We start from the raw sequence: 22,847 nt of genomic DNA, 5'->3' as shown, positions 1-22,847 counted from the left end.
ATAATGAACCGGTCAATGAACATCACAAATTGTTTATCTATATATATATATCTTGACAGATTACTGTTTATGAAATCCATTTAGCAAGTGAGGTTTTCCCATAAGGATGAAAAATGAAGATTTTAAACAGATTGCTGGAGAGGCTCTAACTGCACCTAGAGAGTCAATGTAATAAAGGTTTCTCTATATTAATATTACAAAAACCATTTATCCTCACAGAATCAATATTGCAATTCATCTTGGCCTGACATTTCTCTTTCCATGTTTTAAAAGTCTGTTTTCCATGATTATATATAATTCTGTTTTAATAAAACTCAAATATATTTGACTCGGAGTATCTTGAAGAAGTAGCATTTAAGAAGAATGCTGAAAATATTTATTACACGATTAAAAGTTTCAAAGAATTGGTTATTTTTTAAAAAATCCTTAATCGTCACTGAAAAGCATGAACTATGCATAATAACAAAGCCAGTTCTAGCGTCCTGCAGTTTAAGAAAATTATGCAAGTGATTACACAAATATAATGTGTAATCCTGTGAAACAGAGTATGATGATATGTGGGCGGTTGCTTGCAGGATCTGGAGCCTAATTCAGTATAGGCAGACGTAGGGAGCCTAGACTTTTCCTAGAAGAAAATGTTTCAAGCAGAAGGAAGCAGCCCCACTGTGCCAGGCACTGAAAACGGTTACTGTGACTGTATGTGTATGCGAGTTTCATTGTCTTATGTGTGAATGATAATGAAAACCGGGATACTCAAGGGGCTCTTGTTCATAAGAGGTGCAGTAATATACAGGAGCAGTAAGAGAAGCTTGTCTTTTACTGTTTACCTATTGAGACACTTGTTAACAGCCCCACAAACTGTATGTACTAAATATCGTCATGTAATGAAATTATGAAATAATGAAGTACTGTCTTACTGAGCAAATAATTCTGTCTTCATTTTTTTCTCTCTAGCTAAAGCATTTTTTTCAGTCATGACATTTAAATGGTCTCAACAAAACCCCTATTTGAAGGAGGATTTGGATGCACTGTCTACAGATGAAAAGGCTTAATACAGTTTGAAAAAATTGCCCTTTTCTCTTGACTATAAAAGAGAGCAAACTACAGTATAGTGGTTTCCAAGAGAGAATGTATTTTATTTATTCCCAAAAGGATATTAGTCCATAAAACAAATTTGCAGCTTATTTTGCAGCTTTAGCTTTTATCAGCCTTTTTAAGGGTGTTGAATGATTACTCAGGAGATCACACAGCATGAGCTGCTGTGGAGTAAAGAAACTCCATACAGATACAGAGAGCTCTGTGATGGGCAGAAAATGTATGTGAAGAGTTTTCTTAAACTTGTTTAAAAATCTGTCACATGTAATGTCTATTTCACTGATTATTGACCTGAATTTTAGTGTCCTAATGTGAAAACAGTTTCCACCCTCCCCTCCTCTCCCCCTTGGCTTAAAAATCCAATACCTAAACTATAATTGAACTCACTTTTATTTCTACCTTCATATAGATAGAAAGAGATAAACCAAGGTGATGGTAATGACTGGAAAAATGGTGAAGTAACTTGTGTAAAGCCACCACCACCTATTTCCTTGGATCTGGTGAAACCGGCCAAGGAAAGATCAGCCAAATATAAATGAACAACTCTTGTCTAGTCTTAGGATTAGCAGAGCAAAGGGGACATGGCATGACCGTCTCTCCCTTGGACTTCCTCAAGGTCTTTTTGCAGCTTCATCATCTTGGGACCTGGCATCTGGAGTAATTCAAGATTCGCTTTGGGCTGATGTTGCTTATGCCTGAGAATGGGACTCTTCCAGCTCGGGGCAAGGGGAGTCATGTGTAGATTCCCCAGTATGTTTTAGCTGCACTGTACAGTCCCACATTTCTCCCAGTCCATGTTTTTTTGAAACTCTTTTAGTCTGCAGCAATTAAAATAGAGTGAAATTGGAATCTAAATTATGCAGTTTTAGTTGCCATTGTTGACTTTCTGTTATGCTAATAGTGGCAGTCTGTATTGCAACGGGTAGCATAACGGTATTTGCAGTAAGGAAAAAATTGCTTTGCTTAACTTCTGAGATGTTCCAAGTCTTTGAATATTTGCATAATCTGACATTGGTATCCCTACTATAAATGAATGCCAGTGGGGGAATAGTATATCAAGTGAAAAACAAGTTGATCATGAGAGTTTTCACATGCAAAAGCCAAAGCATATATTAATCCTGAAAGTACTGTACTGATGCCAGAGAGATTTACAGAATGGAAATGTGGCATTTGTGTGATACCAATGCTTTTAATTTTTTTGTTCTCTTTAATTAAAAATAATTTAATTTACACATTTAATTAATTACTCTTTCTAGTTCTTTTCAATTTTGTCCATCAGGCTGCAAAGAAAATGTGCTTTCTTTTACAATATTCGTATTTCTGCTATTTTGTTTCCTTTCACTGTTTCAATCTGTGGTTTTTTCCTCCCGATTTTTGTCTACGTTCATTCTCCTTTATTCACGGCGTGTTATTTTTTTCAATTTCAAGTTGCCTTCGTGGACAACAAATTATGAACTGATTTCTTTTTCAACAAAAGTCTAGTTTCCTCTAAGTTGGAAGGTAGCATATTTTGTGCGGAAATCTATGAAGCCAGTTAGACATGTATCACTGAACTCTACAGCTGTGCAAGAAAAGTTGTGTGAGTAAGAATTGCAGGACTGAGTGCATAATGTGGTTGTTCCCAAACATTATTACCTTTTTTGTGTAGGGATCAATATATATGAGAGCTCTTTAATTCTAAGCAGTTTTTATCTAAATTGGAATATTATTCTGGCATTGAAATTTTAATATTTATTTTTATAATGGGCACCTTTTTTGTAAGTTACTTTTTTTTAATCAGGCGAATAGATTTTTCTTCCGTTTCTTAGGCTACTGAACTGTTTATGATTTTTTAAAATTATGTTACCCAAGAATCTTTTAAACAAAGCCCTACTGTGCTTAACTGGAGTGTTAATGTGTTTTGATCACTTCCTTGATTTGTTCTTGTTTGTAGATGTCAGCACTGTAATTGTCATCCTGCAGGAGCCATTAGTGGGACTTGTCATCTTGTTACTGGACAGTGTGTTTGTAAACAATTCGTAACTGGCTTGAAATGTGACAACTGTGTTCCTGATGCTAGTAATTTGGATGTCCACAACCTATTTGGCTGCAGTAAAAGTAAGTGGATGTTAGGTCTTAAAAGCATGTCTTTCAAATTAATGTTTTTTTTTTTATTATTGATTTCATGAGTATTAAATTAGGTCAGCAGTACTAAAACAGTGTTCGACTTCTCCCCCGCCCCATATTTCTAGTTCCTGAAGTTTGGGTGATTTTCACTGTGAATATCTCAGGAGTGTTTTCCAGAGAGATGTACAGAATGCCTCGTGTCACACACACAGCTTTATGCTTGCAGTCTAACCCAGGGGAGAAGTAATAGCCCAAAGTTCCCTTGTACTTTCCACCGTGTTCTTTGTAGTGACCAATGCAGAGTTCACTTTTAGTCACAGGAATTGTGACAGTCTTTGTACAACTTACAGCTTAGCGCCCTTTCCTGCCCTTGACAGGAGGCAGGAGACCTGTCTTCAGAAGGTCTGAAGAACAGAATGTCTGTTGAAGACCTGCTCCTGATGATGAGTTCAAAATCTGCTGCTCAGTGCAATGTTGCTTTGCCTTTCTCCTCCTGGGGTTTTTTTTTTCAGTCAGTTTGGGAAAATACGCGATGCGGTGTAACAGAGTGTCATAAATCGGAGTGTGTGAGGTAGGACTAATGCTATGTTGATGGTGAGATCATGAATTGTAATGAAATACATTGCAATGGCACATCTGCACTTGTCCCCTTGCAATAAGTCTGACTATGAAGAGATGGCACAGTTTCAGCCTTTGTGTCATAAGTAGTCGAAATGAAATGTTCAGATGTGCTCGCTAGTGCAGAGTCTCTAAGCTGGCAGGGATTTTAAAGGAGGAGATTATCATGTGTAATAAGAAAATTAAATTTTTGTTACCTTCAGTTCAATGTTCTGAAATGGGCTTTGAGGACATGATACCATGCAATGCCAAACTGTGTGGGCAGGACCTCAGCTAATTCTGAAAATGTTGTGTTACATTTTTGGGACACACCTTACTGCTGTACGCAGTTAACAGCCCAGTCTTGGAAGTCATGTAACCAGTTACTGAGGTAGCCTGCAGATGAGAATTGGTTATTTCTGTCAGCAGGCCTGGTTAATAATGGCCAGTCCATTCCTACTCCAAGAGTTAGCTCAGGTAGCCATATGTAATGCAACAACAGTGTTAGACATTCCCAAATGATCTCTGGAGTATGTTTCGGGATCCTCCTTCAACAAAACATTTCTTTGTGTATTTTGCGTAGGTATTTGTAGGACATTCATCGTTGTGATACGTCCACACTGTGTAGATTTGCAAGCAGAGATGTTCATTTACAAGGACAGACAGCTCTCACTTTCATTCCAGTTTGTGTTTCATCGTAAATCGGTTTGAACTTCAAATAATAGGCACTGCAGAATGCACAGTGCTCTAAATGAGATAGAATGAAGAGTCTGATTTGTTTCCAAAGATGATTTTTTTTTTTCCCCTCCAAGTTTGGATGTGTTTAGATACAGTTCTGTTTTGTTTTTTCTCATAGCCTTCTGTAGAAGGCATAGTATCTATTCATTATGCAGGGAGTTGATTGGCCTGTTTCTTTAAAAACTGTAGGATGTTTCAACTGAATGTATAATAATAATAATACATGGTGCTTTTATGATGCTATTCATCTTCAAAGTGCTTTGCAAACATAAACCAACGTACTTATTTAAGTTGGGATATACATTGAATAAAGGGCAATGGTAATTAAACTATAAAATCGATTAATAACAATATGATATAGATAAACAATGTCATAGATTTTAGTTAGAAAAAAATACATCAGGCAGTATTCTAAATGACAAGCGGAGTCCTCTTCTGGACATAAATGTTATAGCAATTGCAGTCTTTTGGTTATTAATTCCAAAGTATTTTAACTTGTTGCACAGATATGGAGCTTTGCCTAGCTTGATATTTGTGGTTATTTTCGCTGCAGAACAGTATTTTGTTGACACATACCATTACTGGTTACAAGCCTTTGCCAAGGGAGGCATACATAAGTTTCTGTCACTGTCCAACTAACAGTCTTTAAGGAAAAGGCCTATTTTCAATTTTTCTGCCCAACAATATCCTAGATGTGCCATAAAGAACCCTGAAATACAGTACTTTGATTACACATCTAAAATGCAAAACAGCAAACACATGGGATCAACATGCAATGGTGTGAGACTGAGAATGGAGAATGAAGGTTATGCCAGTAAATTTCTATGATTGCTCAGGTCTGGTAAGCATGTGTTACATGGAGAGAAACTTTTAAAAATGCCAAAGGGATTTAGGGGCACTTATTTCCTTTGATTCAAACTTCACTCCTGGAGACTCTCGAGCACACATTCACTTCCTAACTCAGCTGAACTCAAAAAGCTCTAGATTGGCAGCAGAACAACCTATGCTTTCTAATGAAAGATGATGATTACATGTTCTGTTCAATCCAATGAATTCTAGAAATATTTTCTCTATTTCTTGGCTGAGAGACTGCAGTAGGAGCAAGGCTTTTCATTATCTTATTCTAAATAAAAAAAATCACATTTTACATTGGTATTAAAAACCCATACGTAATGTGACTCACTGATGTTGGCGTAAGCCTCTACATCTATCATTTGCGTGGCTTGAGGTCCTCATGTCGCTTTCTACCTGCAACTTCACTCTTTGCTTCTTGTCTCCTGTTAGCTTGGCTGAACAGATTTTGATCATTAACTTTTGGTGAAGTGTGTATATTAAGCAAATATCCATGTAATGGAGATGATGATAGTTTATAAACAGAAGGAGGGGAAAAAAAAAAGCAAAGCCATATGTTTCTAAAGTTGATATTCTTCCGATAATGCTTAATGTTAGGCAGAGAAGCTTATTGGGCGGTTCTGGATCCATCTCCTGGTAGCTAATTCCGTGTGTTGATTTCTGTACTGCCCTCGGCTATTGTCATACCTGGAGCACACTATTGTCCTCTAGGTCCATGCTCTCCAGGTTTTTCCTCCCTTGGTAAAGAGGGTAGGGAAATGGCACAGGCTGCCTTTGAGTCAAGCTATAGCAATTATTAGCTGCCCAAGCAGACTGGTGGTCTTCTGTGCTAATGCACGGTGTACTGAGGGTCAGAGGGTAGCGCTTGCCTGAGTGTAACAGGCTGGCTGGCAATCTGATAGCACGATATGGACTCGTGCTCCAACTTGAATAATAAATATAGAATCATAGTATCATTTAGGTTGGAAAAGACCTTTAAGATCTTTGAGTCCAACTGTTAAACCGTATGTTTATGTGCACGCATGTGTGTATATGTGTGCATATATGCATATAAAGTTTAATTTCTGAATGACAGCCATTATCTTAGAAAGACACAGTAATCATACTGTTGGATTATAAGAGAGACATAGGAGGGACTTTGACTGCTTTTTCTGAAAATGTGAGACTTTTGTGAACTTCAGGCATGTTTTTCTCTTTATTGATGCTAGTGCAATAAAGAAGCACATTTCCCAAAGTTAATGGAGGTGATAGCACAGTAGTATTTTGGTAAATAAGAGTATCAAGCTGATTTCTTAAAATGTGAGACACCTTGCTTTCATTGATTTAAATTTCATTGGAAACAAATGGAAGTGAATTGCCTAAATAACCTTCAAAATTTGCCCCTTTATGTTTTTTGTCATTTAATTAAGTAGGCTTATTGTAACACTTCAGTAAAATTTGTAGTTAGTTGGACTTTCCATTTCTATTCTATTAGAGGAAGTTATGCCTGGCCTATGCTAAAATGGAATGAATCCTCTGAAAAAATAAATTATAATTGAACTATAGACTTCAATAACATGAACAGATAAACATGTTCCTGTTTTATCGTGGTCTTGAAATAAATTTTTTTAAAGAGCGTATGGAAAACTGGTATAGTTGCTTTAATTTGGGGGCAGAGGGGGGATTAAGTTTATTTGTCATTTGTTTAAATGTATAAATTTGTTTCATGTACTTGGATAAAAAGCTGTGTTGGAGAGCATTTGGATGGATCAGTTTAGTCAATTATTGTCTTGCCTGAATGACTGTATGTTTACTTGACAGTTTTTCTTTTTAGAAAACTTAGCAGTTTCTTTGCATTTTCATTTAAATTTGTGTGATTATTGATTACCTTCATTTTTACATCCTCTGGTTTTGTGTATGTTTTAGCTCCATTCCAGCAACCTCCTCCTACAGGAGAAGTTCTCAATTCCTCTGTTATCAGTCTTTCATGGAGTTCCCCCGACTCTCCAAATTCTAACAAGCTTACTTACCAGCTGTATAGGGATGAGGCTGAAATTTATACAGCTGAAGACTACTACCCTTATAGTAAGTATTTATAGCAAGATGACATCAAAGATTTTGCGTTGTGTGCACACATATCTATATATATTTGCATATTTCCTTAATTATTTCTCATTTCTGTCATGATCATTATCTGCGATTTTGAATGCAGTATTCTGTTCTCCTTTAGCGAGTTGCTGTTCTGTGTTTATTAATTTTGTTTGAAAGAAATGAATACTTCAGTCTAAAATCTGGCAAACTGAGTCACCCAAAATGGCTGATAATTTTTAACTTTTTAATCTGAAAACCTTTAATGGATTCACTAAAAGCATTCCCTGCAAATATACACAGGCTCCAAAATCTAAGAGGCAAAGTCCCAGAGAAGGAATTAGGGTGAATGGAAGAGACCATAATGTGCTTAAACTCGCTTTTTTCATCTTCCCGGTTTTAAACTGTTAACAGATTAGGAAAGCTTTTTGTGGTCTCTAACTTTTAGCACCTTCTGTTAAGCTATCAGTGTAGCTCCTGATTTGCCTTTAGCAGCACCACTTCTCTCATGTTGAGACTTGCAAAGGGATCCTCAGAAGGCAGTCCTCAAGGATTCGGCACTCTGTCCTAGCTGGAAAGGCCATTTTGTGCTACTATTGATCCTCTTATCACAGAAAAGGAGATGGATTTGGATCCTGTTTTTATCCATGTATGGCACACAAGTGGGTTTTTTTTTAAAGACAGATGTGTTCTAATACCACTAACGTTTGACTTCTGTTCTAGCAGGTTCTTTAGTTTGTTGCATTTTCATACCAATGCAGCATTAATATTTTGTGGAAGTTCAGTCTGTCTAATTACTGACATGTACCCTGGAGAAAAAAAAAAAAAAGAGGCTATTATTCAGTGGAAGCACAGACCCTTTGCAATGCACCTAGCATTTTTATGTTCTGGTGCGTGCTGCTGTGTTACAGTTGATTGCTCTGTGGCTTATGCTGTGAATTTGCACAGTCTGCAGTACATACTATGAAGAAAGGTATTCAACCCCATGTAAGCATGGCATTAAGTGATTGAGAAGAGAGAAAGAAACATTAAAAAAAGTTTAGAGAGCTAATAGAAAATATTCCAATTCCTTAATTTGGTTTAAAAGCCTAATATGAATTAATTTCAGAAGAAAAGCTCTTACACTTTGCCATAAATTTGTGCTCGGTAATGTACTTGAAACTCAGAGTGCGTTGTTGAGGATGTTATTTCATGACTGTACCTACATACTTTGCAGAGAGTGAAAAATTCTGAATGTATTTAGCTAGATAATGAGACATTAGCATGTTTCTATTTAACAAAACATTATTTTATAAAAACATAGGTTTGGTTCCAAAAGACCTTGTTGACATTTCCTGGCAATACCCCTAATTAATGATGTGAAATCATCTGCTGGTGTTTGAATATCACGAATACTTTGTTAATGTCAGAACTTTTAATAATGTTACTTTTTTCTCAGCATAGTGTGGAATTTATACTGCTTATGAAATGCCCCGAGAGTGCAACTGGGTGAACATTATCTTATGACTAAATGAGAGTTTTATAGAAACATTGAACTTCCCAAGGACAATTAAGAATAATCTTCTAAATTGGCCTGGTGATCTGGCTGATAGTATTGCAGAATGCCCAATTAAAACAATGTTTTCCTAACTGCTCTGGGAAACCAGAGGCTCAGGAGATACCAATCCTTGTCTTGAGGATAAAATGAAGTACTTGCTTTAAAATGTGGAAAAAAAACTCCAAACAAAACAAAGCCCAAAAGTTACTTATGAGTCTAACTCCAGATCACATTGGTTCTAATTATTTATAAATGTAGCTAAATATGTGGTGGAGTTGTTCACCTGAGGAAAGTAGAACCTTCTACCTTTTGGCTTTATCCAGTTTTATCTAGCCTATATTCCTATAGAAATAGTTACCACCTGGTTCATCCACAGTGAATGAACTTTCCCTTAACGTTGAGATGGTGCCTGGCTGCTTTTCTGGCATTCTGGGTGATCTGCGTCTTGCAATCCCTGTACGAAAAGGGGAAAGTAATGTGCTTGGTGTTGACATTTTAGACCTGGGGCCCTAGAGTCTGGGTTGGCCCTAGTGGTCTGTTGTTTGTAGAACTAGGGTGGTGGTGGTGCAGTTGTTTCTAGAGCAGGTATGAATTCTGGAGTTAGTGTTTTTTGTAGAGAGGCTGTTCTGTTCCTAGGTACCATGTTGGTTCTAGAGCACATTCTAGGTAGCTTGCTGGTTCTAGATAGTGCTCTAGACCACACATTGGTTCTAGATAATGTTCTAGCTCAGTTACTGGTTCTAGGTTGGGATTCCAGTTCCCTTGCTGGCTCTAGAGTGGGATCATGGTAGCTTGCTTGTTGGTTCAGGACTGCTGGTTGGTTCATGTCTGCTGCTTGGTTCTGGAGCATGTTCTAGATCACTTGTTGGTTCCAGAGCAGGTTCTAACTATTTTGATGGTTCCAGATAATGTTACAACTCTCTTGTTCTCAATCATGTTCTGGATAATGTTCTATCTTCCCTTTTGGGTCTATATTGGGTTCCAGGTCAGCATGTGGTTCTAGAGCAGGGGTGGGTTCTGAGGGGGGGAGGTCCTAGAACCTAGTTCAGTGGGTACTCTTGTTTTGTCATCTCATGAGGATTTGTGGTACTTGCTGCTGCTGCTGATAGCAGTCTTGCTGGGGGTTTTTCATTCTTATATTCTTTTTTGTTCTTGCATGCTTTTTTTCTTCTTTGTGGCTCTTTTGAGTTGAAGGCCCATAGGATGGGGATCCTACCATCCCATATAGTGCAGCTCTCCCAAGTTTGTAGCACGCTGACTTTCGCTGCCTCTGTGGCCATTCTTTTCTTGGGAGACAAAACTGGGAACTGGACACAGGGCAAGCTCCTACTTGCTGGTATCCTTGCAACCGGTTGCCAGGCTCCTGCTCCGAGATTCTTGCTAGCCTGTCCACGAGTTTTGTCTAACAACTGTTGAATTGGCTTTGGGACTCACTCTTGCGCCCAGAAGCACTTCAGCCGGGGCAGGTGTGTCCATGCAGCTCCGAAAGGGCTCAACAACTCTGTAATACACTCGAGTACTTGCACCCACAGCTGCAAACTGCATGCTGACCCAAAAGCTGAAGAATAAACAGCTGAATCTCACTGGCAAGACTGAAATCTGCTACCTCACTTGCCTGCTCACTACTAATGACAGAATCATTAAGGTTGGAAAAGACCTTTAAGATCATCAAGTCCAACCATCAACCCAACACCACCATGCCCACTAAACCATGTCCCCAAGTGCCATGTCTATGTATTTTTTGAACACTTCCAGTGATGGTGACTCCACCACTTCCCTGGGCAGCCTGTTCCAATGTTTGATCACGTGCACAAGGATGTAGCAATAACCATCGCTGCTGCTGGCAGAGCCATTCTCCAACCTGGCCTGCAGTACCAGGGTTTGAAAAGTATGAAGATGAGATTACTCAGTCTCCTTGTTGCTGGACTCCAGCAGGAAGTTTGTGATTGCTGTAGGTAGCTGAAGCACTGTAAGCAATTACTGGGCTGACACTGCTGCTTTTGTACTGCAATGTCAAGGGTTGAATATCTAGCAACACTAATAATTTTGTGGTCCACCTTTTTAAGTTGGACTCAGGGCTGGCTTGGCAGTGCAGACATACAGGGAGGACTTAGAAATAGCTGTATCTTCTCCATTTGCTTTGAAAAAGTTTAAGAGTATCCATGCTCTGGCATGTAGTATATTACTCAGTGTTCACTATTTCTTAAGGGAAAACAACGTATGGTGGTATGGTCGTACTTCAATTCCTGTTAATGCTGTAACGACTAAGATGTGTAACTGCTTCTGGGATATACCCAGGACCTGTTCATGGTCGTGGCTGCTAAAAAACTGGATGGAGTAATGGAAAGTAGGGGGTGAGGAAGGTAAATATAGGCTTTGGATATACCTTTTTAAAAATTATTTGCATTTCTGTTTCACTTTTCATCCAAGATCAAATTAACTATTTACAAGTGAACTATTAGGCACTATTTTAGAAGTGAGGAAGTGAAAGCACAGAAAGGTGAAGTATTTGGTCTTACGCTATGAAATGAATCAAACACAAAGGTGTGAAAATTTACAGAACGGCTTGATGTTTTTTTCCTAAATCAGATCCACTAATATTGATGCTCATTTACATTTTAAATAATTATTTCCAAGCAAAGCAGGAATAAGAAGATAATTGTATTATCTTGCTCATGATTAAAGCAGGAACTAGGAGAAATTCAGTGGAAAAACTACGTGTCTAATGATGCCAACGTGCAGTGGAAGATAGAAAAGGGGAGAGTTTTTTTTCCCCGTTTAAAAAAAAAAAAAATTTGAGAAGTTACAATGTTCATAATGATCTCAAGAAGAGCATGCAAATGGGCATAGATATCTTACATTTTGGATTAGGGCTGGAAAGACTTTATGCAAATTAAGATTTTTTTTTTAATGTATTAGACTGATATAGTCTAATATCTTTTAATATCTAAATATCTTTTCATCTGTTTGTTTTAGGTGTTCAGACCTTCACCGATACTATGTTATCTCCATATACCTTCTATTCCTATTACGTCCAAGCCAGCAATGTTCATGGTTTTACAAGAAGTGCCTTGGTGACATACAGAACAAAATCTGGGACGCCTACAGGAAACTTGCATTTAAATCCCATCTTTCCTGTTAGTCAACATTCTGTTTTACTTTACTGGACAAGCCTCTCCAATGACTCTGGGCCCATAGAGAAATACACTTTGACATGCACTAGCTTGGTTGATCTTCAGCCCTGTGGTCAGTATGAAGGCTTAAAAACCTCAGCAATTATTTGGAATCTCATTCCATTTACAAAATATGTTTTTTCTGTGCAAGCTTGTACTAGTGGAGGCTGCTTAAAGAGCCAGCCAATAACAGTAATGACTGCACAAGCTCCTCCAGAAGGGCTACACCCTCCGGTGATAGAAACCATCAGCTCTACAGAACTGGCTGTGGAATGGTCACCACCTGAGAAACCAAATGGTAGGACATTGTATTTCCTTTTGTAAGTCAAACACTTTGCAAAGAAAAAGCAGCATTTTCTGAAATCTGGTTAAAATATCCTTATCCATGCAACATAGAATGAAGTAAGGCATTGTCTTAATTTTCCTGTCTATCACTAAACATACCCTCATAGTCTGTGTTTTATTCATTTGGAGCCCGGGACTCCAACTGAATACGCTGGGTCCAGGATTTAGCCCTTAGTGGCATCTGTTGAAGCAAAAATCACATTTATAATTAAATACTTAGAGTAAAATGAATTTTTTTCTTATTTGCCAGATCGCCTAGTTCAGACAGATGTGGTGATAGTGCCTGACAAAGAATAAATAAGCAGATAACAGTTATGGAAAAAAAACAAACTAAGAATTAACAGAGAAGTCTGTTTTTAAAGCCATCCGTCATATGTAGTAACTAATTCTATTACCAGTATAACTGTGTTAGGGATTAGGTGATTGCCAAGAGTTGCTGGTCTAACTTGCGTAATAATATTTTAGGTTTTTGAAACTGAGAACGCAGCTGTTGTAGGATACTTTTGTGATGCCACAGATTTTACTGGTAAACAATTTATCTTTTGATGTATGTGCAATGGAGTTTTGTGAACTTGCACTTACATGCGCAAACATTTGTGCATGCGAAAATAAGCATTTTGATATCTTCACGAAATGAACATCTGTGTATGGGGAGCTCAGCTTTCTCTTCAAACATCTCATTTGCCAGCTATGAGCAGATTAGACAGGAAGAATGCCTGTACAAGAATGCTTGTATGTACTTAGAGGGCCGTTCCTACAATGCAGGCCATGATATTTGCTGTTAGCACTTGTCCCTCAACCTGTAGCATATACTCGTCATTGTTTACTCCATTTATGTAATTGCCAGTACAGATAGATTTAAGCAATACTCTCATATTTCTTTTGATATCTGGTCAGATTTCTTGGTCTTTAGAAGGACAAAGAGAGAAGCTGTTTCTCCCAGGCTACCTCTCCAGTTCTGTGCATGAGTACAGCTGCAAATATATACATTATATGGTAATTAGCGGTCTCCTGCCTTTGCTGTGTCTCTCATCATTCCCATTTGGGGAGTCTCCAGTCAGTTCTTTAATATTTTATTCCTACAGTTAAACTGCTTCCACAATCCAACCTAGATCATGTATCAATTCATACCACAACACTGAAGTTATTTTTTTCCAAAGTGATGAGACCTTCCTGTGCAGGTAATAGGTTTACTTTGATGGAATACTGACACTCACACACGCACACATTTCCTATCCAGTAGCATGTTCTAGAAGGTTAGCATCAAACTGTCACTCAAAAATTCCCTACCCATTGTGTAAAAAATATTTAAATATCTCTTTGAAAATCAGAGGCCTGAAGTAATTTCCAGTAGCATTTGATCAGGACTTTAGGATATCGTCTTCCAGTAAGGATGGAAGAACTCGTGCTGTAATCCAGCCATTCGTTTTCAAATCCCAAAGTTGCAAAGAGGGGAAAATAAACAGTGTAATGGAAGAAATGCCAAAGTGAGCATTTGGATGAAAACAGCAGAAATGAGGAAAACAACTTATATTTTCTATGATGTTGATTGATAGGTGTTGGTATTTTAGTAGAACTCTAGGAATTGTTTAAATGCACTAATTTTTCTGGCTTGCTTTTTTTTCCCTAGGCATAATTATAAGATATGAACTTTACATGAGAAAAAAAATAAAACCAGCTGGGAACTTTCTTCCTCCTGAAATTCGTATTTTCCAAAGCAGTGGATGGCTCAGTCCTCGACCAGTTATGGAGTCTCCTAATGAAAATGCCCTGGCTCCACCACAGACTAGTACCACAGTCACTGACCTGGAGCCATTCACAGAATATGAATTTCATGTGCTAGCAGTAAACATGGCAGGTAGCATATCTTCAGATTGGATGTCGGGACGAACAGGAGAGGCTGGTAAGTATTGGTTTGAATTTGTTTGATACAAATTAAAGGAAAAACGAGATTAGAAGGCATTCTTAAATTTTTTTAAATAACATATGTCTAGTGATGATTCAAATATGGACAATTTATAATTTTTCAACTAATTAAAGATAGGTCAGATTATCTCAGAATTTAACATGTTAAGCAAAAACCTTTTCTTCACCCTAAAGTCATATTGTTGAAGAAAATAATCCCTGTCAATTTAACCAAAACTTCAAAACTACAAGATTGCAAAATCTACCAAGCAGTGTTTGAATTCTCCACTATTTTCCCAGTTGTTATTTACATGTTCTTTAAAGGGAGAAAACATGAAAAAAGATTGGTTTTGTCACAAATGTATTAACAGTTGGTGTGAATCAGGAATGTTGTCCAAGAAGGTATGTATATTCAGGAAAGCAGCTCTAATGAGTTTTCCTGAACTGAGGCTTTGATTGCTTGGAAAGCAATTTTTTTGAAGAACTTGAGGGGGTTACCTTTTCGGGAGCATAGTGCTTGAAACTTTTCATATGCTTTTATGGAGGCCAAGTGTCATACTATGAACCTTTTTTTCGGAAATTTAACCAGTTCACAGCAGCTCTTATTATGCCCTTCCGTTCAGATTTTCAGAAGGGCTTGCTGCTTGACATACTATTTGAAATAACAGCTGTTTATTTCAGTTCTTACATTAGAAATATAAGTTTTTTTAGGCTGATAGAGCCCATGTTTTGCAATTAAACAGCTCTGTTACATCACTGATGCTTTTGTTTGCTGTTAGCTTGAAAATCATGTCCTCAGTCATTTGCTCCTGCAAAATAGCAGGCTAAACTAATTCCCCTTTCAAAATGAGTCTTTGTGCTTATCTGTTCTTAAATACTATACGTTATAAAAGTGTTAAATTGTGTTTGGGAAGAGGTCCATTAGTGCGGTTGTTTGTACGTAGCAGAAGTGCTATGAGTTGGTATCCTATTATTACAGAGTAATCAGGTGGGGATTTGACTGCAGTCCAAACAATCCTTTTACAGATTTACTATAGAAGACAGGGGAACTGTTTTATAAGAAGTGAGAGACATGTTAATTTCAAACTGGCCTAGCAAACAAAATTGCTTTTAAGATGCTGAAGTATTGAACACTTTTTGCTTTTATCAGTTTTTTCCCAGGTTGCATGAAGTTTTTCTTCAAGACTTTTTCATTTGTGTGTACTTTCCTACCTGCTCCAGAGGTTAGGACTTTAGTGCTGATTAGTATTTCTTTGAAGGTATAGGCAGAGTTTTATTCTGCATTCATGGCCAGAGTAGAAAACAGAAGAATGATGGGTGAGGTACTCTATGTGCTATCAAAATAATCTGAAAATTCCTGTTTGACTTGAAATTAAGGTTAAAAAAGAAAAGACTCTGAAATGGTGTTTTACGAATACAGTGAGAAAGCTTGCATTGTACACATTGTTCACTTACTTTATGAATGTTATTCTATTAATTTGATTTTAGCCCCAGTGTTCATGCCACCTCCATCAGTATTCCCTCTTTCACCCTATTCCCTCAATGTGTTGTGGGAAAAACCTGAGGATAATTTAGCGAGAGGAGAAGTGATGGGATACAGGATCAGTTTGATGACAGAACAAAGGTTCTTGCCGCCATTTTCCCAGGTATTGTGGTTTGCTACATTAAGTTTTTCCTAACTGGTAATAGTAAAATGAATAGTCTGATGTCCTCCTTAATGTTGTGGTGATGAATTGTTTCCTGGATTTGCTGTATATCCTTAGATCTGACTTTTTCACCTATCAGTTTATCTTGAGCGCTCTGTAGTGTTATATGCTACTTTCAGGTTTTAAGTTGTATTCCTGAGGTGACTTGTTTTCAGTAGTGGGTGAGATTCAAAATTAGGAGGGATGAGATTGAGCAACAACTTTTAAATTGCCTTGATCTTTGCATGTTCTGATTCTGTATTATTGCTATCTTTGCTGATATGCTTAAAGCCATGTTGCTTTGTAGGAATCTTCATTTTCATTAAGAAGGTACCTGTTTGGCTTCCTGGATAATGGACAAATCTTTGAAGTGGAGAAACCTAAAATAGCAGAAAACCAATTTTATAAAGTCTAAATATGTGATTTTAAAATACTGTTGTAATTTTTGAGTGATCGGGTTTGGCAAACAAATACCATGGCAGTAGTAGTAAGCTAAAATCTTAGGAATGAGCAAAGAAACATGATAGGTAATCAGAATGCAGGAGTGGATCTGGTGCTCTAACATTGTATTTCTCATTTCAGAGCTGATTTTGTCTTTCAATGGTACCACAGATTGGCCTCACTTTATTTGTCTATGAAGTGGGGATACTATTGCTCCTGGGGCTCTTGTAACAATACGTAAATGTAAATTGCTTCTGGTGGTAGGTTTGCAAGATTTTTCATCTAAATAAACATCTGATAAAGAAGGTATCTAAAATACAACCGTTTATTGTGTTCCACTCTCTCTGATAGCTTAAAGTAATGCTAAAGTAAAGCAGATTCAAATGTCTGTAGGTATTAGTTATTCCCCTCCCTCCTAATGCCAGCTAATCATGTCCCTCATTCAATGGTGGTTGGATTTCACCACTTAATAGTGTCATCTTCGTCATCTGGGTTGTAGCTGCACTGTTTGTAGTGGTAACTGCACCACCACACAGTTTTATGAGGCAATAACTTTGTTTCCTCATTTATCCACTCAGGAACTGGCTTATTACCTCGTAAAACAGTGTGATGGGAAGTATTATCACCTAAATTCTAGCTTGTTCGGATTCTCCAAAATAATCTTCTCTCTCAGTTGGTCTTTGCAGGCTTTCCCACATCTAAATGAAGGAACCTGCAAATTCAGAGACAAGTTTTACTAGCGGACATGTCATCAATTAATAGGAATGAAGATACTATTAACCAGCTGTCGTCTGCTCGTGTGTTTGCTCTGCAGGTTTTGCATATAGCTGAGGCTGATGAGCTGTCCTACGTAGCGACGGGGTTAAAACCTTACAGGACGTACAACTTCACCGTTACCCTCTGCAACCAAATTGGCTGCGTAACCAGCGAGCCGGGCGTGGGGCAGACCTTGGCAGCTGGTAAGGAAACAGTCTGTATCAAAGTGCAACGCTGACACACAGTTTACTAATGAATAGCATTAAGGTGATCATAGTTTGATGCGCAGTGACAGGGGTGGGTGTTGTAGTAATACAAACTGACTTGCTTAATTATTATTTGTTTATCAGATTAAAACCAAAATGTTTTCAACGGAGGTTTAAGGAACACTACTATGGCAATAGGATTTGTGTACTGCTCTCTCAATTGCGAGTTATGGATATGGATATTTTTGTTCCTGTTTATTTAGACAGTAACTGTACAGAAATGTGTCTGAACCCATTCCTTCAGTTATGATGCTAAGAAGTTGTTAATTTGTTGTTGGGGTTTTTTAGTGCATGTGTCACGTTTACATAACAGGGCATGTAAAATGCACATGCTGTGCCTGTGCCTTGCTTAACCCGTGAAGGGGGAGTTGCATGGTTTTTGTACTAAACTCTAACATATGTACATAGTGTATTCATGTGTCTAAATTGGAAGCAGCATATATGCTTTGCGTCAGCTTTTTTGAAAATGTTTGGTTATTTGGCCCATGAGATTTTGCTTTGTAGATATGCTCACACTTTCCTACAAAAACAATGCTTAAGAAACTGCGTATGTGTGCCTGTGCACCTTAATAAATTTTTGAGTTAATTTTATCCATGTATGTCAGGGACTTCAAAGGTACTAACTTTCTACAAATTTAGGAGAAAATAAGCATCAGTACAGAACAGAGATGGAGAAAGCCTGTATTTACTTTGAAGAAAAGTTTGGCATGAGCTCACTTCTTAGACATCAGAGGATCAAGAGCATTTTGAGAGAGAAATTGTTAGGAAAATTAGCTTCACAAGTCTCCTTATTCATGGAACGAGGTAGTGAGTACAGCTCTTTAATATTGTAAATATAAGCACAGAATCCATGCTATGTGACATACTGGTGGTCACCTACAGAGAGCTGACTACTTCACATTGTGGTTTCCTTTTGTATAGGCATTTAAACCACATTAATTACTTTCACAATGTTAGCAGTTTCATTTTAAGCAATTAGTGGTGTTATCATATGGATGTTGTGATGATGATCTTTGAAATTACCTCTCTTACGTAATTCGGCCTCCTATAGGAAAAAAAACCTGAAAGTTTCTGCTGTGCAGAATGTTTTCCTAGCTCTCCGGGCTGTATGTGAATTGCCTGAATTCCATCAGAGCTCCTCTGCATAATCAAAGAAGAGGAATAGGAACTTCCAGACAGGGAATAAGGAGTTGCCCAGAGCCAGTACATAGGGAGCTTTATATACATGAACTGAAGTGGAATTTCAGCTGTTGGGATATTACCTCTAGTCTGTCCTCTGTTCTTCATCTCTCTCTTTATTAAATTGCCTTTCCATTTGTTCCCAAGTGGAAGATAGATGATTTGTTCCTTGGTTCACCATATCATCTTTGTGTTTCAGTGAGCAAAGATGGTTCTGTTAGTCTTCTCTCTAGCTGAACTGCTGATTTCAAAATTGATTTTGTTTCCTCGTACTGCCACCTCTTAAAGTTTCAAGGTGGCCATCTACAGAGCTTCCTACTTGTATGACTTTATCCCATACCACGCAGCCATGCAATGAACAGCATTCCAGTCTGTGCTGATAACCATGGAAACAAATATGGCCTAAACGGCACACCTTATTACTACAAATGATCCAACTTTGCATTTATACATTTATTAAAAGATTCAGAAACAATAGCTTAATTATGCTTGACAGCTTGTTTATGACCATCTCCTCCCTGGTTGTGTTAATACTATCACATTAGGGAAGACAGGAGAATACAAAATAGAATAACAGGCATGTCCCGATTTATTAGCTGTTTTTGCAGCGTAGTGTTTTCCTGCTTACTGTTGTAAGCCTTGAAAGCAACGAGTCAGTCCTGTATTGGGTTTCTGTTTGGTTTTAAAGCATGCTAATGCAGTGTCTTAAATTTTGACAAACTAAAGAATAAAGCACTTAAATTTTGCATGCAATTTTATCTTTCATTGTTGACATTTTTCATTTCTGGAGAAAATAGTTTAATAATCCCATGCAGGTTTGGTGGGGTTTTTTTTGTGCATGTTCCATTTTATAAACTTCTGTAAAACTTTATAAATTTTCTTTTTCCAAAGAAAATTTAAAAGAAACACTACTTATATGATGACTTTTAGATCAAAGTGAGTTCAAACTTGGAACAAAGTTAGGAGAAACCAGTCCCGTCATTTGTAAAAGTAAATGGTCAAGTTGTAGTCCATCAGTACCCTTTTGTGTCAGTGAACAGTGCAAAATGAGATTAAAACTGCCTTTCTAGGACTGTTGAGGAGTTCTGTTTCATGAAGGAATGTCTCCCTGGCACAGACACAGCCTCCCTGGCTGTATGCCAGTCCCCCTCCATGCCCTGGCAGAGGGAACTTTTTGGAGGAAGTCTCGACTGAAATGTGCTCCAGCATGATGGTCCCGTTGCACCCTAACACAATCCAGGAGCTTTGAAACGTGTTCTAAGTTGGGCTAGAGGTTATACTAAATTAGACTAATTCTTCTCCTCTGATCCTGAGAAGGATAGTGGAAAACCATGTCTACTCCTTCCATCTGTGGAGTATACTGATTTATCACATGGAGCATTTAAATCATTGGGTACCTTGATGACTCTGATTTTGGCATGTATATTAAAATGGGGCTTGCTTTTGGAATTGCCAATGCCTTCTAAAATTTGCCACTAGAAGTCTCAGGTAATTTTTAAGCTTTGTTCATATACATTAGGTTAATTTGAAGACTAGCTACTAAAAAAGGTACTCTTCAAAATCTATCATTTCTCTTTTTCTCTGGCAAGATGTTTTTTGTACAGAGTAACAGAGCAAATAAAAACAAGGGCAGAAACAAGGGCGTGAAATCATTAGAAACAAAAATGTTGAGGGAAAAAGTAAGAGGTTTTGAGAGAGGATTTAAAAGAGATTTCTGCAGTCAGAGGCAGAATTTAGGAGTAAGACCTACAGGAGTAGGATCATCAGAAACAGTCTGCTGATCTTTCAATGAGAATTGTTTTGGAGTATAACTTAAAATTGTTTCAAATAACCCAGAAGAAAATGTAGCAAGTAGATCCCTTCTAACCTGGTTCAGTATAGGCATCCGTACTAGGGATATCTCATGAGTAGCTTTGCAGGAGGAGAGTGAAAGAAAACTAAAATCAGCCATATGTCCTTGTGTCTGTCAGACTGGCAAAAAATCTCCTCCCGACCAATATACACACCCACGACATTTGTAAATGGTAATAAAAGAAGGCAATTGAGCCAGAAGAATGTGAGGAGAGAGGGTCAGGCAGCAAACAAAATAAAATTAGTAAGAATTGAGTTATTTTATGAAAAAGCTGAGTAGAAGCTGTCACAAATGCATATGAAACCAGGAAGAAGAATAGGCGTGATAAATAGAAGAACTTTCTCAGGTGTGCCTGATGCATGTCTGGCTCAAAGAATGCTAAAAAGTGTTGGAAGATCAATGTTACATGGTAAGGTAGCATTGGGATGAAAGATCAAAGCAAGCATGTCAAGGTAATGGAAGACGAGAATTAACCCATGTCTGTTACTCAAAGAGAAGGTGAACGGACACAGTTAGAACTTCCATTTGGTATGCTGAGATACCAATACAGAGATAGTTGGCTTTTAAAGACTCAAATAATTAAAAAGTTTCATACTTTTTCGATCACTATTTTAGATGTCAAACTAAGGATGCGCATCCCACAATGCATGTGGTATTTTAAACGTTACTTATGCACTGCAATACTGTGCAAGTCCCATTGAAAGCCTTGCCTGATAGATGAGGAAAGTTCATTTTTAATACTTTGAAACTTTGAAATCCAACTTGAGCTTCATTTTTGTGTTTGCTACAGTGGAACTGCATGGATGTAACTGAAAGCAATACTGGACAGTAATTATACATTTTTTTCCTCTCAACACCTACAGACACATTTTACTTTATTCCTTTCTCCAGGTTCTGCTGAGTTCAAATTCCTGCTTATTTTTGAGGATGGCATTCAGCCTGTTGTTGTTGTGAAATCTTAGGCTACTTTTTATTTTCAAAAGTGCTTTTTGCTCTGTGGTTTTATCTTGCTTAGGATTCTGAGCTGGTACCTTGGAATCTATAGAACTGTACTGGCTGGTACCAGTGACAGATCTGGTCCCTTAAAAGTGATTTTTTGACAATGTGTTTTCATAAAATTATTAATTACTTGCATTATTCTTTGCAGAATCTACCAAGACAAAACACGCATGTATTCCAAATTTTTCAGTCACGCAGAGAAGCATCTTTTCTTTCCCCAGTAATTTCTGACATTTCAACAGGATGGAATTAGTCATGTGAATGCTTGGACTGGTACGATTGCTTACCTTACCCCTTTCAAATCACATAGTCAAAGGGTGCCCTAAACAATCGATACAGCTGTGTTTCATTAACTACTATGTGACTGAGCTTATTTCTTGTAATTAAGTTCATCTTTCCTTTGCCCTTCTTCATTTTTTTTTTTTTAAACTTCATTTAAAAAGCATTTTTTAAGAGACACCAAAGTATGGCTTTGTGATTGCTGTCATTTACCCCAGCACATTGTATTCCTGATCTGTTGCTTTTGATGGCAATTACAGGGTTCAGAAGCTAATTTGCAGAAGATATTCTTTCCAGCACCAGCTGCATCTGGCTTCTTGGCAGAATTCTCAAGCAGTTGTATTGGTGGCTTTGGAGTTGCCTCTGGGTTTGCTGGGGTAATGATGCTGATGGGCTTTCTGGGCTGTCTTACACTCCTTGATGTCGTTTTCTTTTTGATCACCCTTTTAATCTGAGTAATTTGTCCATTTTTTTCCATTCATGGATAAGGTCTGGTGCAAGCCCTTTTCAAAAGCCTCAACCCATTTGTCAAGGCAATACAGCATTTGTTTATGCCTGTCATAGGTTGCTTTCTACAAAAAGCTATGCCTCAATTTAAAAATCACAAATACCCATTAAACAGGTAATAACTAATGTATATTCTTCCTTTGTTACAGAAGAGAAATACGAGGGCCATTTGCTGCTGGCCTGAAAATAGAGATTGTTTTGCATGCATGTACATAAGTCTCTTCATTGTGAATAGGACCCAAAGTGATTAAACAAGCACTCTTAATATGTTAATTTATAATTTTAATTACAACAATCTTGTATATATAGTCATTAGTGAATACTAATATAAATATTTTTCTACCTTTTTATTCATAATGCATAAACCAATCATCCAGTTACTTCTCGGCAGTTGCCTGTTTCCGTTTCATAATACAATCTTTGTTCTTAGTTATGAATGCATTTTGTTCATTCCTGTCTTGAATAATC

The 22,847-nt window shown here is 37.6% G+C and overlaps 1 protein-coding gene across 1 annotated transcript in view; it reads left to right on the top strand.

Annotated features, from left to right (window-relative positions):
* The window catches only part of USH2A (usherin), a gene marked incomplete at its 3' end in the record, with an annotated part of 396,540 nt that overhangs the window by 83,366 nt on the left and 290,327 nt on the right, over positions 1-22,847 (top strand). Inside the window, exons 14-19 of the mRNA XM_081997162.1 lie at positions 3,029-3,192; positions 7,294-7,452; positions 11,969-12,463; positions 14,141-14,413; positions 15,904-16,061; positions 17,356-17,500. Coding sequence (XP_081853288.1) covers positions 3,029-3,192; positions 7,294-7,452; positions 11,969-12,463; positions 14,141-14,413; positions 15,904-16,061; positions 17,356-17,500 — 1,394 coding nt within the window. The remainder of the gene's footprint in view (positions 1-3,028; positions 3,193-7,293; positions 7,453-11,968; positions 12,464-14,140; positions 14,414-15,903; positions 16,062-17,355; positions 17,501-22,847) is intronic.

This window comes from Phaethon aethereus, assembly GCF_964289735.1.
Source record: "Phaethon aethereus genome assembly, chromosome: 3".
Lineage (NCBI taxonomy): Eukaryota > Metazoa > Chordata > Aves > Phaethontiformes > Phaethontidae > Phaethon > Phaethon aethereus.
The sequence above is the reverse complement of the archived record's forward strand: the minus strand, read 5'-3'. Positions and strand labels throughout refer to the sequence as shown.